We start from the raw sequence: 15152 nt of genomic DNA on the forward strand, positions 1-15152 counted from the left end.
CTTTTAATTATGTAAGTAATCTATCCCAAAACAAAAGATCTGTTGAGATCTCAGGTGGGTATATTGAGCGTCGCCCACCTATCTATATATATGACTTTAATTTTTCCAATATAAGGAACATACCTTTGGGGACTTTCCCCCTTCTAAAAAGAATTGTTAAGAACAGGGCTGGGGATGTATCTGGAAGTGGGTGTCTGGGAGTAGATGTAAGAGCATATTAAGTAAACAAGGTAGGTATTGAACAGAGTTCCAGGAGAACTTTCTTAAAACATTTCTACTTCTTATATGGCGATTTGGATCGAAATTTGTTTAGTGACACCCTGTAGTGAAAAACATTTAGAATCTTTTCAAAAATGCCCCCAAATGAAAGTATGGCTTCTTCAGATAGGTTTTAGAAAGGCTGATGTTTAATCAAATGTCCTATGGGCCATATGGAATGAGGTAACACAAGAAAGAGCTCAGCACACTGTTCTCTGGGCATGTGGAGTCTAGAGTATTTGTTCTTTTGTTTTTGAACCCCTTTCACAGCTTTAAGCATCAAGAGCCTTGTCTAGATTCTAGAAGATATCACTGAAAATACAGAGAGAGCTGTGCTTACAGTGGAAGCACACTTGACCTTGTGCTTCAATTTCTTCTGATGTTATTTTTTTATTTTGAAAGTATTATATGCTTCATATAAAATCCCAAATATTCACTAATAACCTTACAATGAGTCTCTTTGTCAAGGAAGCAAAACAAGTGAGAATGATTAGCGATATGGGAGGATATTACATTATCTGAGAGAGATCACTTTATGTCAGAATCATAAGGTCAACGAAGTGTTAAATTCCTTCAAGGTATTTTTACATTCTTTGTGCTTTCTAAGCCCACTGCTTAAGAGAGCTTAGAAGCATGCCCTTGATAACAAACGAGACATTCATCATAAACAAAAGACTATTTCCATTTTTCTTATCCTGCTTAAAAAAAAAAGAAAAGGAGAAAGGGGAGAGAGAAAGGTAGAAATGGAGACTTTCCAGTTCAGCCAGAATTAAATTAGTCATCACAAGATCTCAAGTGTAAGCTTTTATTTGCCCTGAGAAGGCATATTTCTGAAATATCCCCCATCCGTAGTCACCAAAGGCTATTGACACTTTGCAGTTCACATGAATTTTGGAAATTTGTTATGTCCATTTTCCTTTATTGTCAGGCCAAACAATAAATGTTTATGGTTCTCTGTGGTTCTTCAGTTAATAACGGTGGTTATTATTTTTTTCTTTCCTGTTCAAACTGCATTGTCCAGCATGTTCTCGGTGTTGCCGATCCTGGCTCTGGTAAACTTTGAGGTCACTTATCACTGTCCTGTGCAGGGAGGGAGAAGGAATGGAACAATAAATCATGAACTATTTCAAGCCAGGAAAATGGCAAGATCAGTCAAGTCTGGGGATCGTAAAAGTCAGGCCCAACTAGAAAGGGACAAGTCTTGGCAAAGATTAGACTGTTAGACTCAAAGTTAATGTCTCCTTGACCTGAATGTGAAGTTCACCTGTGGCCCTAGGTAAGGGTGAGCACTGGGGTTCAGCTCTCCAGCACACCATGTTTTTCTTTTAGGACGTGTGACACCAGCACTTGTACTTTCAAAGGCTCTTTCTCACAAAATCCTGTGACTTGTTCATTCCCGAATTCTGGTGGCTAGGACATAGTATGTATTCAATAAGCACTTGCCAATGAATGAGTGAAAGGGGAAGGGAAGGGGAGTAGAAATGAAAATAGCTTTTCTTTTAGAGTTACTATGGACCCTCTGTCTATACAGACTTTCCATTTAATCTTCACAACCACCTTATGAAAAGTTGTTCTCGTATTAAAGAAAAAGCTAACATTCAAAGCGGTTGTCCCACTGAAGGCCTCAAAGCTAGTCAAGCTTCACTAGCTAGTGTTTAAATCCAGGTCTCTACCTCCAAACCCCAACCTTTTCTACCTATCGTATTGTCTCCTCTCAGAGTCAGACACTCAATTTACCTCCAGACACAGACATTTCGTGCATTTTCATATGGGATAGCGTGTTTGCCAAGGGTTTGGTGTGTGGCATCACAACCTAAGGATCTCTGAGTTGAAACGTTGTTTTTCCTCTGATTTAACTGAAGATATTAGACATGTAAACACAAGAAAAAGTTTAGACCAAAAATATTTTTGGTATTTGAGACTTCATGGACATGTTGACCTTAATGATCCAGTTAGAGAAACAGATAAGCAAATAGTATTTGCCGTCCTTACCATAGGTGCTCTTAGTGCGGGCCCTCTGGCAAGGTGCCACAGGGAGGCCACATTTTGAAGGGAGAGATGTTGACACTGGGACACTGCTGCAGAGCATGCATAGCTTCTCCATGAGAGCCAACGGGTAGCATCCCTGCCCCATGTGCATGAAACCACCTGCTGCCTGCTATGGCATGGTTGTCTAGGACACCATCTCGGGTTCAGTGACCAGGAGGGCCAGACACTGAGACTTGGGCTTCTAAGAGCTTCAGGCAGGTGAAAGAGCAACCTTAGGGGTGGATCAGAGCCCAGCAGGATAGGGCAAGTTGTGTGTGTATTTCCACATAAGTGTAAAGCGCTCCATTCTTCTGTATGACGCACGCTCCACCACAGGCCTGCCCACCACACCTCTCTGCCTCTAAGCGAAATTGCTGCTGCTGATTCCTGGCAGAATACCAGTGGCTCTGCTCATTGATATTTTTCGTGATGCATTTAGAATTTTGTTGCATCCTTTGTTGTACCACATTTCCCCTCCAGTCCAGTCGGAGGTGCTTTCCCCACCCCTCGCTAGCAGTTTTTATCTTTATATGGTGCCACATGATGACAGAAAGAAGGAGGGCTTCCATTTGTATATCTTGTGCTCCAGACCTTGCTTACTTCCTCTTAAAATTTTACAAGAATTTGCAAGATTACTATCATTAATGCCATTGGAAAGACAAGGAAATGGAGGCTCGGTGCAGGGGCGCAACCCCACCCAAGAACCCAACTATTAGAACCTTGCCACAGTGGGGCGCCGTGGTGCGCTGTAATTCCAGTGACTCTGGGGGAGGGGGGGCTGACACGGGAGGATCGCAAGTTCAAGACCAGCCTCAGCAACTTAGCCAGACCCTGTTTCAAAATAAAAATGAAAAGGCTGGGGATGTGGCTCAGTGATTAGGTGCCCCTGGGTTCAATCGCTAGTACCAAAAAAAAAAAAAAAAAAGAACCTTGCTACAAATCCAGGTGTACCTGTGAGCAATACTGGTGTCCTTCCCATGGCTTGACAATTTAAATATATGATGTATTTCTTCCATGTGCAGAAAACACCATATTTAAAAATAAAATTGTGGTTTTTGTCCTCTTCCCTTTTTTTGATATCTCTGAATATAATAAACCTTATAAATCTTGGTTGTTATTTCTTTACTCAATGTATATTTTGTGTGTGGGTGTGCGTGAGCCAGTGCACACACCCACACACACACAAACACAGCTGGTGACTGACTTTTTTTTTCTTTTTTTGGTACCAGGGATTGAACTCAGGGCCACTCGACCACTGAGCCACATCCCTAGCCCTATTTTGTAGTTTATTTAGAGACAGGGTCTCACTGAGTTGCTTAGTGCCTCACAGTTGCGAGGCTGGCTTTGAACTCTCAATTCTCCTGTCTCAGCCTCCCAAGCTGCTGGAATTACAGGCATGCGCCACCGCGCCCAGCAGTGACTAACTCTTCACTTTTAAAAATCTGAGCACCAGATACAAGCATTGAACCCTGGACCACTTAGGATTCAGCTCAAGAGACAAATAATTTTTGTGACATAAGCATTCTGTGTTTTGTTGTTTTGTTTTGTTCAATAGGCAAAGAGCATGTTAAGTAACAGCTCCAGATTTATTTTGCATTTCTATCTATTTTAGTAGCTCATCGTGACCTTGTTGATGATGTTTCATTTCATCCCAAAATGTGAAGAGAATACCCGTCTTTATGCATCATTTGATGGAAATATCATAGTAAAAGCGCTGACTATTCCCCTGATGATTTCAAAGTGGGTTGGATAGCTATTAAAAGTAGCTGCAAGTCTTAAATAGTGCTTTATTTTAAGCATAGGAACATTTCTCCTACATTAATGAATTCACTTATGACTTCCAGATGTTCTTAGTTTTTTCAACTAGTGATAGTGTATTTGCCAAAATAAATTTCCATTTACTCTCAAAGAAAATAGTTTATGCAGATCTGTGCTACTTGAAAAATACGTCTGTGAGTAAATACTACTCTTAACATATTTGTTTATAATTTTATGAGAGCAGGAATGGTGACAATGACTTGGTTTATACTATGCCAGAAGAGCAAGATAGAAAGAGAATCTCAATGAAACAGAATTAGCTTCAGTGCTACTTTTTTAAAAACACAAAACCACTGATCTTGAATATCAACCTTTGCGGGAGGGTTTTCCCTTCCCTCAGATGGGTCCTTGCCTGGTGTAGGTGCTGCCAATGAGCAAAACCAACTGTAACTGAGTTTTTAGTATTCAAAATAGATGAATAGCAGGAAAGCAAGTGACAGATCCATATTTGTAAGATATAAATTATGCATCACCGACTTGCCAGCTCTTGGCATTTTACTTAAAAAAAAAAAAAAAGTTATGCTCCCTGTGTAATTTTGGCTCATTTCCAAAGTTCGTATTCCTTACTGCTAGCTGAGCTAAGATGCCAACCCCCTGTGCTGTTTGAATGGTGCAATAATGCTTTAATACCAAGCTCCTGCATACATAGTCTTTCCTCCCCATACTATGAGAAAACAGCCACAGGAAATCTGGGAATATGCAGCTAGCCTCACTTAATTGAGCTATGCATGTGGGTGGCAGGGGAGTGTTCATGTCCCCAGCCTCTCTCCTGCCCTTGCAGGACTATTTACTAAGGGGCAAAGAAGTCTGTGTGCAGAAGGTACCGCGTGTTGCTACTCCCGCCTTAGCCTTAGCAACAGCGGTGGCTTGCTGTTGTTGTTTACAGTCTGGAGAGCCATGCTCCTTTAAGGAAACACAAACTCCTTTCCCTCATTCCTGGCCCCAATCAGCAATCATCCAGAGTGTCAGCTGCCTGCAGTTATCAGGACGAGCTGCCCGTGGAAAATCATCTTGTTTCTCTCACTAAGAAAAGTTAAAGGAGCGAGTGCAGATGGACAGCTGCTTTTTGCATGAGAGTGGCCAGCTAGTATCCAGGGGGTATCAAGCTATGATTGTCATTTCCATGCTGCATGCATTAGCAGCTGTGGCTTGGGAGGTCTCATCCAGGAGTGGAATTACTGCAAACGTTTTTGGGTTTTGCTGAACGGTAGCTATTGGGGACATTGTGCTGTTTTTGCAGAGCACCACAATGAAGATCCAGGAGCATCCCAGCATACCTGATACCAAACAGCAGAGGAATCAAGATGCTGATGACCAGCCAGAAAGCTTTGTCTCAGAAGTGCCCCAGTTGGACCTGACGGCATTGTGTGATGAGAAGAACTGGGAAGGTAGGTGATCACTGGCACTTGGATGATTTAACATCACAAAAGCATATATAAATAAGCATATGTAAGAGGCGGGTAACTGTGTGTGTGTGTGTGTGTGTGTGTGTGTGTGAGAGAGAGAGAGAGAGAGAGAGAGAGAGAGAGAGAGAACACAAGAGCTAGGCATGCAGAAAAGTAACAGCATTTCTAAGTGACTGAAAAATCCTTTACCTGGTATAGGAACATATCCGGTTAAACATTGCCCCAGATAATTGCAGTCTAAGAAAGAAAATGTACTTGCCCTTTATCACAGGGTCACCTTGCAATCTTCTTTTAAATTTTTTTTTAACTCACCAGGAGTAGATATGTGTGACTTTTCCTCCCAGTAGTACCCAGTAATGTGCATTGTAGATCTCTGTGAGTATGCCCCATCTTCCCACAATACTTTCCAGCCAGCTACCACTATCATTAAATTTTCCTGGTTTTCAAGAAAGATCTTTTTTGTTGTTGTTTTTATGGGTCCACTTTTTTTTTTTTTTAAACACAGGTTAACAAACTTGGATTTGCTTATCAAAGAGAACACTAAAGTGCTTCTTACTGAAACCCTGTAAGTGTTTTAGGTTGGCTTTTCTGGAGACTTTTGGTGAAAACAATAGAAATGTACTTTGAGGAAGACAAGGGTAGCCTGGGAGGACACTGCAGCATTTTCCTCAAGCTGCTGCTGCTGCTTTCACAATCCCTGTGTCTTCATCTAAACATGTTTCGGTGTGTGTACAAAATACATGCCAGTCCGCCTCTGTACTCTGTGTGGGAAGGAAGGACCTGGGAGGATCGTGCTGCTGGTTTCAGCACAGAGGCATGACTTAGCAGAGAACCACAACTAGGAAAATCAGTCCTTTTCAGCACCCAGATTTCCCCCTCTTCATTCCCTACCCCCTCCTCCTTTTTCTAACCAAAAAGTTCTGCTTATTACCTGAGATGCAGGATCAAAGGGCGATGGAAAAGACCACTGGTGAAAAGGAGGAGCCCAGTTATCCTCCTGGCAGCCAGGGCTGTACTGAGAACAGGCAGACTGTTTTTATTCTAATTCTCTTTCTTGTAATCTAAGAAACCTGTTCTAGTTCTTGCCATATAATTAGGTAGTCAATCTGAGATTTCTACACTCTTTCCAACTCACAGTACACTCACTAAGGGGGAAAAGAAATGCATGGTTGTTTTAAGTGATATATTTCTGAGTACTGGTTTTGTTTCATTTTCCTGTACTTTGAAATAATCACGTTTTTAATTCATGCATTGAAAACAACCTGCTCTTCCCCACCCCCAAGAGTCTCATAGTACACTGTTGCCCAAATAAAAGAAAAAAGCAATAATAAAAATCAAGGCTGTTTGGGTTTTAGGGATATGGTCTGACATAAAGCTCTAGATAAAAACTAGGATTTGAAGTCAGAAATCAAATTAGTTACCTTTCCCCCTACTCCTCCTCCTGAAATGGACTCAGTTTGATTATTGTTGTCTTGAGAGATTATAAATCTCTGGCACACTTGAAGGGGCTAAAGTAAAGCTAAAAATTCTCTCAAAGAGTGGTTGAAAGCCATTTATAGTTTTCTTAAAACTTTTCATAATGTAAAGAAATTTTCTGCTGGTAAATAATAATGTGAAGAAACCAACACTTTATTTTGGAACTTTTAGATAGAATTTTTTGAAAGCCATTGGAAAAAATACATTCTATTCCAAATGGGCTTAGGAAAATGAATTGTGTTATCCATGTAATTTGTGAAATAGCTTTCTATGACTTTTTCTTTCTTTTTTTTCTTTCTTTCTTTCTTTTTTTTTTCTGCCAGTCACTGCATTTATTGTTGAACTTGTATATCTTAAAAAATCCACATGGAGGGCTGGGGATGTGGCTCAAGCGGTAGCGTGCTCTCCTGGCATGCGTGCAGCCTGGTTGGATCCTCAGCACCACATACAAAGATGTTGTGTCCGCCAAAAACTAAAAAGTAAATATTTTAAAAATTCCGTCTCTCTCTCTCTCTCTCTCTCTCTCTCTCTCAAAAAAAAAAAAAATCCACATGGATTTATTTCAAGGCCATTTTTTTTAGTTGTAAGTGGACACACATATCTTTATTTTATTTTTATGTGGTGCTGAGGATCGAACCCAGTGCTCACACATGCTAGGCAAGCACTCTACCACTGAGCCACAAGGCCATTTTGATCATTTGGTTTCTACCCTCAATGAACTTTTAAAAATTGTATATTTATTCCAACGTTCCAAGTTGCATTATGATGGGGACATAACCATAAGTATAGTTAAAATATTGGAATTTCTGCATAAAGGTAGATAAAATGAGAATAACAAATTTCATTGTTGAAATATCACCTTTGTTATAGCTTCAATAAGAAACAAATGGTGGCTTTCCAGTAAGGATGGAATTTGGCATCAATTTAAGCTGTGCAAGAAAGTCTATCGGCGAAAGTAATGATTACCCAAAACATTTGAATCACTATCCATCTGTAAACCTCCATCCATGGCCTTCCTAAAGCCACCGTGTGGAGTAACCTCTCCTTTGGGTTTGCTTGCTTGTCCCCTATCCCCATGCCATAGTTGATACTCTGACTAGTGTGGAAATGGGGACTCTCTGAGAGGCAGTACTGAGTGAGCAGCCTGCTGGGGTGAGCCCTGTGTTATGTGCTCCCAAGTGGAAATGATGCTCTCTGGTTTCTGAGGCTTAGTATCGTGGAAACGAAAAGAGGAATGAATCCCATAGGAAATGGAGAGTGCAACCCTTAAAAAGTGAACGTAGGATGGGTCTAATCCCATGATTATGGCAGATAACCAAGCTTTTTATTTTTTCACTGTATGTAACTAGGTTTTGGGGCACATTATTTGATCTCTGACCACATTATTATTATTAGGGCTTCTACAAAGTTAAATAAATATATAAATCAAATGTACTATTCTGTATTTTTGAAAGTCCTCAGAATTGCTTAATTAGAATGTCCTCTGGCAGCAATTCTTGGGACTGTTGATTTGGGGTACCATTTGTTAAAGTACTGAGGTGAACTCAGCTATTTTATTGAATTTGTCCTGGCAAAATTAAGTTTATAAGGGTAATTTTTAAAGAACATAAAATACTTCATATATCTTACTAGTAATTTACTGCTTGGAGGCAATAACTTTGGAAAAGGAAATTCTCTTTAAAAATCATGGAGAAACAAAGTATTTTAAAAGATTTCTCAAGGGTATGGGGTTAGAAATGATGGTGGAATGTGGTGGACATTACTATCCAAAGTTCATGAATAAAGACACGAATTGGTGTGAATATACTTTGTATCAACCAGAGATATGGAAAATTGTGCTCTCTGTGTGTGATAAGAATTGTAATGCATTCTGCTGTCATGTATAAATTAAAAAATATATATATTTCCCAAGTGAACCCTCCCATCACACAGATAAGAAAACTGACCCCAAACAAAGTGAGGATTCAAAGTGATACAGTCTCCTGATGCCTCTTTCTAAGCATGCTAGTCAAGTGTCATGACGGGCAGAAAATCAGGTGGTGACAAGCCAGACTCCTGGGTTTAAATCTGGATTCTGCCATTTAACCAACTCTGTGGGCAAGTTAACAAACCTATCTTCACTTTGCCTTAATTTCTAATTTTTAAATAGGTAACAACAGCAGACACTGATGAATAATAGATACAGTGACATCTAATTAGTAAATTTGTCACAAGGATTATATGAGCTAAATATGCAAAGTGCTCAGCATGGTGTGGGTGCTATGTGAATGTTAATTGTTACTATCTTCCATAAATATCGTTAAGGATATTTTGAGGGGAAAAAAATTAGCCTAAGTTTGCTTTCTTTGAAAAAAAAGAGCCCAGTTCCACCCAATGACCATGGATGGCCCTGACCATAGAGTGATTTAGTAAGTATGAGACCCTCCGTGGATTTGCTAAGGACTAACAATATCACTCCAATCTACTGGAGTCTGGACTGGGAAATGCTGGATTTCTCCAGCTGGGCCTCTGACAGGGCCTTGGCCATAGCTTTGTTAAAGATGTGCAGGGAATAAAGACAGGTGGGATAGTGAATTAGTAACTGATTAAGCAACTGAATGTAATGTGCAGACACATGGATCAAAGTCAACTCCAATGGGTATATTCTCATTAGGTTAAGTCTTCAGCCCTCTCCTATTCCAGGCATTCAGTAATGATTTACTATTTTTACAGTGAGGCAAAGCAAATACATGAAATTTAAGGATTCAATATGTGATTGATAAAACCAGCTGCTTACGTTTCATCCTAAATCTTGTAACTTGCCAGATTATTTGAATAATTTAACAGGACGACCATTATTCTAAAATTGCATTTTGAAACCACCAAGGAAAATTGTATAAAATTCTTCCCTCAGTAAAGAGCTTCCCCAGTAGGGCCTACATCTCTCTGGGTGGAATATGCAGGTTCCTTCTAACACAACTGAGAAAAAAAGACATCATGCCAAGCAAAGTTATGGCTCTAAATGACACAGTTGGAAATGAAATGTGGAAAACACTGGCTTCCCTAATTCTGTGCAGATTTCTTAGAAATAAATCATCTCAGTAGCCTGTTTCTCTTGTATAGTAAATGGACCCATCCAGCTAAGCAGAGTGAACACATGAGCATCACACAGGGTGTCCATTCCCTCTGCCATGAATTTCCTTCATTTCCATGTGTGCTATATATATCCATATTAGAACTCCCCAGGATATATTCCTTATTACTTATATAGCAGGAATACAACTTTTGTCTCCATTATTGCTGACCAGCGTGCTTATCATGTCAGCTGACCTGGGTAGATTAATTTTTAATAGAGAAACATGTCATATTGTGAGTCCAGAGTTCATTGTGACAAAACACATGACTAAAAGCAAAATCACTATATCCAAGGAATTCTGGTCTTGATATGAAAATGCTCTTATTTTAAGTAGTGCCTTGGGATGAAAATCCAATTAGAAGCCTCAAATCTTTTCTGGTTTTCCTTTGAATAATTCCCTTGCAATATCCTTGCTGTTTCATTGCTCTAGAGTTACTGGTTAAAAATAGAAAATATTTCTCAAAATAGCCATTGGGAATGAGCATTGGGAATGGTTTTCCAAACAGGTAATGCAATTGGACATTTTATGTACCCACTTTTCTTATTTATATCTTGCTTGTTTTTCCAATTAGTACCAGTTATCAAAACATGAAATACCTTTGTTCTTATATCATCTTAAACTAAACTATAGAAATAGTTGGTTGTATAGTGAACTGTGTATTGTCATTTCACAATTTTCTTAAATAGGATCCTTAAATTATAATACTGTATGGGATAACCGAAAAGGGAGAAAAAAAAAACCACAGAAAACATAAAAGAATTTCATGTTGTATAGGTGGGATTTTCACTTCTCTATATGCAGACTAATGAAAATATTTCTATTTTTTTTAAGTCAAAATTCACAATGCTTAGTGAATTCATTTGTCCCAATGTGCTTTAAACATAGTGAGCTGGAATTTCTCAACTGTGTATTTCCTATATACCAGTGGTGACAATAGGAAAAGGACACATTTGTTCTTTCTGTCACTGAAGTGATTGGTTGAGAATAGAGTGACAAAATAAAGCTGTGTTGACAAGAAGGGGTAGATGGCCCTGTGTTAGCCACCAAGCATCAATCATGATTTGATTCTGAGTTCTACTTCATAGTGAATTTAAGATCACAATTTACATTTTATTAGAGACAGGTTTGATTAATGGGCACACTTTTTGCAAAATGATTTGTAGCCAGGGACCACATTGTTAAAAGCTTAAAAATTGGTGGTAATATTTTAAAAGAGAAATTCTGCTAGATTCAAAGAAATTGGAGGGCTTTAGGATCTAAGTAATGCCTTTCAAACTGATCTTTTTGTTTTGTTTTGTTTTTTTGTTTTTGGATGAGCAGAAATAAACTAATAGCATAGCCATATGCCAATATCAACATTAGACTGTTTTGCCAAAGCCAAAGGGCTTCTTGCCCTTCCCCCAGTTGTTTTGCTCCCTTGCCACTCTGTGGTGAGGTTAGGTTATTGCTGGCTTCACTGCTATTAAAGCCATCTTAACCCTTTCTCCTCCTGGCTCTGTTCATTTTAGAACTTAAAATTGCTGCTGTCTTATTTAATAGAAGATGTAATCTGGTCAGTTTAACAGCTTAATTTTCTGCAACTTCACATGAAATTTTTATTTTCCTACGGATTATTTTCCAATACTACACCTCCAGACGGTTTGGTGTTTTTTTTTTTTTTCCCATCCCTTTATGATGGCAGATCTAAGCGAGCTGCTCATATCTGAGCCCTGCTACTCAGCAGGAGCAGCCTGACAGAGTTTCGTACAAATGATAGCCTCCTCCCATTGTCTCAGCCTCAGCCAAATGCATCCACAAACATTGTTCATTTTTTAAGTCTCAGTGGGTAAGAATCATTGTCTTCAACGCTGTTTTCATCTTTTGAAATACTTATGTTTGCAGATAACTTGAGTCCCTTTAAATTTGGAGAATCTGTAGCCCTCATTTCATATGAGGTTTGCTTTTTGTTTTTAACTTGTGCTTTTTTTTTTTTTTTCTTATTACATTGTCAACTCGTCAAACATTTCAGGCAGTCAGCTCTGTAACTAAGGCACTAGAGCATTCAAAATGAAGACACTGATCTGGAAGTCAGGAGACTTAGTTTCTGGGCCTAACTCTTGTTGTTGATTAGGTATTTGCTCTAAATTCTTTTGGTTTTGGGATTCTGTATCTGTAATCTGCGTTGGATCAGGGGTTCTCAACTCTGGCCCACATTAACATCGCTCAGACAGCTTTTACATGTGTATAAGGCTGTCTGTCAGTCATTCAGTCGTATTTGGTTGGGCATTGTGTCCATCCGTCTATTATATGGGTTGGGTGGTATGAGGACTCACGTGTGTGTGGTTACTTAAGTTTTGCCATGTGACTCTAATGTGCAGCAGGAATGAGAAGATCACAAGATTGGATTATGAATGAAGTTACACCAGCTCTAATGTTCTAGATAAAAAGCTGAATATGCACTCCAGACCATTTTATATATGTACAGTTTCATGGCTGGAGGAGCTACTAACTGTTCATGACTCAAACTCTAGGTATCCTGATTTTTAAGATCCTGGGCAAATTCCAGCTTTAGGTGTATCACTAATCCACAAGTGAATTTAAGCCATAACTGTTTTTTTTAATTACAAATGAAATACTCCATATCACCTAAACCTATTTTAAATTATTTTAGATATGATTTTTTAATAAAAGAATATATTGAGATGGGTCTTACATTAAATGAAACTAAGTAACCTCCCTCACCTCCTCCAAACTCGATTTTGTGCTGAGTATGTGTTTTTTTTTTCCTTACAGATTGTCTAAAAATAACTTGTTCTCTATGAGGCATTCTTTTTTCTTCTTTTGACTAATTTACCTGTGCTTCTCCCTCTCCCTAGTCTTGAGCAGCTCCTAAGTTCCGACTGCAAAGCACACAGCACAAACATGCTAATCCCACACACTAAGCAGAAGCACACAACACAGTTTGCCAAATGACCTACATGGAAGCTGTCAACCCCTCCATAAGTAGGCTCCTACAGACTCATGAAGGACGGAACCCGTGGTGCCAGATGCCTCGCTTCCTGACACACTTGCTTGTTTTCAGTAATGCTCTCCCACGGAAAAGTGGTCATGGCTGCCCTGCTAGTGAAGCTGGGGACCACCCATCGGCTCTGCTCCTTCAAAGCTATTCCTCAGGGTTGCCCTAGCAAACTCTTTTTATGAAAGCAAGTGAGAGTGGAGATAAAATGCAGATGATGGCTGTCAAATACAGTAGTGATTTGGGTTGGACATAGTGTCCTACTCTGGACCTTGGATCTAAAATGAGAACCCCTTCATTGGTCAGCTTTCCTACAACTTTCAGGAAACTTGGGAAATAACCATGCTTTTAAGAAAGCTGTTAACCTCTCACCATTTTTTTTTTTTTTCAGAACCCATCCCTACTTTCTCATCCTGGCAGCGAGAGAACGTGGACTCTGATGAAGCTCGCCTCTCCCCGCAGGCGGGGCGCCTGATTCGCCAGCTTCTGGATGAGGACAGTGACCCCATGCTCTCTCCTCGGTTCTATGCTTATGGGCAGAGTCGCCAATACCTAGATGACACAGAAGTGCCTCCTTCTCCCCCGAATTCCCATTCTTTCATGAGGTAGGTGATTCTCTGTTGCTGATGAGCGGATGTATCTTCCCCACAATATTAAAAAAGATAAGCATGGTGCTGATGGCTGACAAGTTTTTTTTTTTTAAATTAAGCAGTGAGCCAGGCATGGTGGTATGCACCAAATTTGGGGCCAGCCTCAGCAACTTAGCGAGACCCTTAGCAACTTAGTGAGACCCTTCTCAAAAGCAAAAATTTAAAAAATGGCTGCGGGGGTGGCTCAGTAGATAAGCATCCCTGGGTTCAACATCCTGTACCAAAAAAAAAAAAATTAACATGTAAGTCTATGAAAGAGCAAATCTGAAGTTCTCCACCCTAGTCCGCAAGCTTATCTAGTAGTTTCCCAGTTGAACTGTAACCCAACTGTAGCATCACACATTGAATTTCCATTAGCACTTCATTTTCAAAGCACTCTCAAATTTAACTTTCAGGCCTGCAGAAAACATTTCATTCTAACTTTGCTAATCATAAATGTAAGAGAAAGACCCCCATGATAAGTGAGACATGCAGAGCTTAGCCACAAAATGAATCGGTTAATTTCCTTTCAGTCAAGAGCATGGGTGTTGTTTTGGTTCTTCTCCTCTGTGCCACATGGCACCCCACATTCAAGGCCCCTCCCAGCAGTCGGTGACTGCTCAGGGAGTTGATCCAAGTCTTGCCTCTCTGGGTAGGCGGCGAAGCTCTTCTCTGGGTTCCTATGATGATGAGCAAGAGGACCTGACACCCGCCCAGCTCACACGAAGGATTCAGAGCCTGAAAAAGAAGATCCGAAAGTTTGAGGACAGATTTGAAGAAGAGAGGAAGTACAGAGTGAGTGCCCCACAGGCTCCTCTGCCCCTGCTTCTCCCCAGGAAGTGAGAGTTAATTCCTAGGGAATCTCAAAAGGACAAAAAACACTGAGTAGTGAATCCTGTTAAGCTCTGGTCACCAGGTGTCACCATTTTTATTGCACAAGCATAAGTCTACTTGTAAATTTGTCAGTGAGCTAGAATGGGGGAAAGTATTGAATGAAATCTTCTGTTTGGCTAAAATTGAATTCAAGATTATTTTCCGAAATTTCATTAGTACTGAGCTCATTGTTCTCCGCACTATCCTTAGCGCTTCCTATGAGTGTGGAACAAATGGTGTGACCATCAGACTCCTGTGTTTTCTGCTCCTGACACGTTGAGCCCTACAAATGACAGAAAAGGGGTCAAACACCATACGAGTGCCTGATTATAATGATCCAGGTTTTTAACCCCTGGGGAATTGAAAGCATCAAAATTAACCAGCTAGGTGGAGGATGGAATTACATTTGTGAATTTGCTCTGATGAATTGTGGTTGGTTTCTTATTCTATGACACTCAACTTTGCCTTCCTAGTTAGTAAGAAAGATTATCAAATTTGACAGCTTTTCCCTGCCTTAGTTCTGAATCATTGACTCTACACTTCCTTTTTTTCA

The 15152-nt window shown here is 39.9% G+C and overlaps 1 protein-coding gene and 1 long non-coding RNA gene across 10 annotated transcripts in view; one reads left to right on the top strand and one right to left on the bottom strand.

The window, feature by feature from the left end:
- The window catches only part of Fam13a (family with sequence similarity 13 member A), a 328573-nt gene that overhangs the window by 290936 nt on the left and 22485 nt on the right, over positions 1-15152 (top strand). For all 9 annotated transcript variants that reach the window (XM_040293090.2, XM_078021926.1, XM_078021923.1 and 6 more), the window contains 3 exons: positions 5345-5492; positions 13489-13702; positions 14383-14521. In XM_040293090.2, coding sequence (XP_040149024.2) covers positions 5345-5492; positions 13489-13702; positions 14383-14521 — 501 coding nt within the window. The remainder of the gene's footprint in view (positions 1-5344; positions 5493-13488; positions 13703-14382; positions 14522-15152) is intronic.
- On the bottom strand, positions 1050-13549 carry LOC120892566 (uncharacterized). The gene is made up of 2 exons (XR_005737287.2): positions 6442-13549; positions 1050-1338 (listed from the first exon to the last, which is right to left on the bottom strand). It is a non-coding gene; the product is annotated as an uncharacterized LOC120892566 (long non-coding RNA).

Source organism: Ictidomys tridecemlineatus, chromosome 9 (assembly GCF_052094955.1).
Source record: "Ictidomys tridecemlineatus isolate mIctTri1 chromosome 9, mIctTri1.hap1, whole genome shotgun sequence".
Lineage (NCBI taxonomy): Eukaryota > Metazoa > Chordata > Mammalia > Rodentia > Sciuridae > Ictidomys > Ictidomys tridecemlineatus.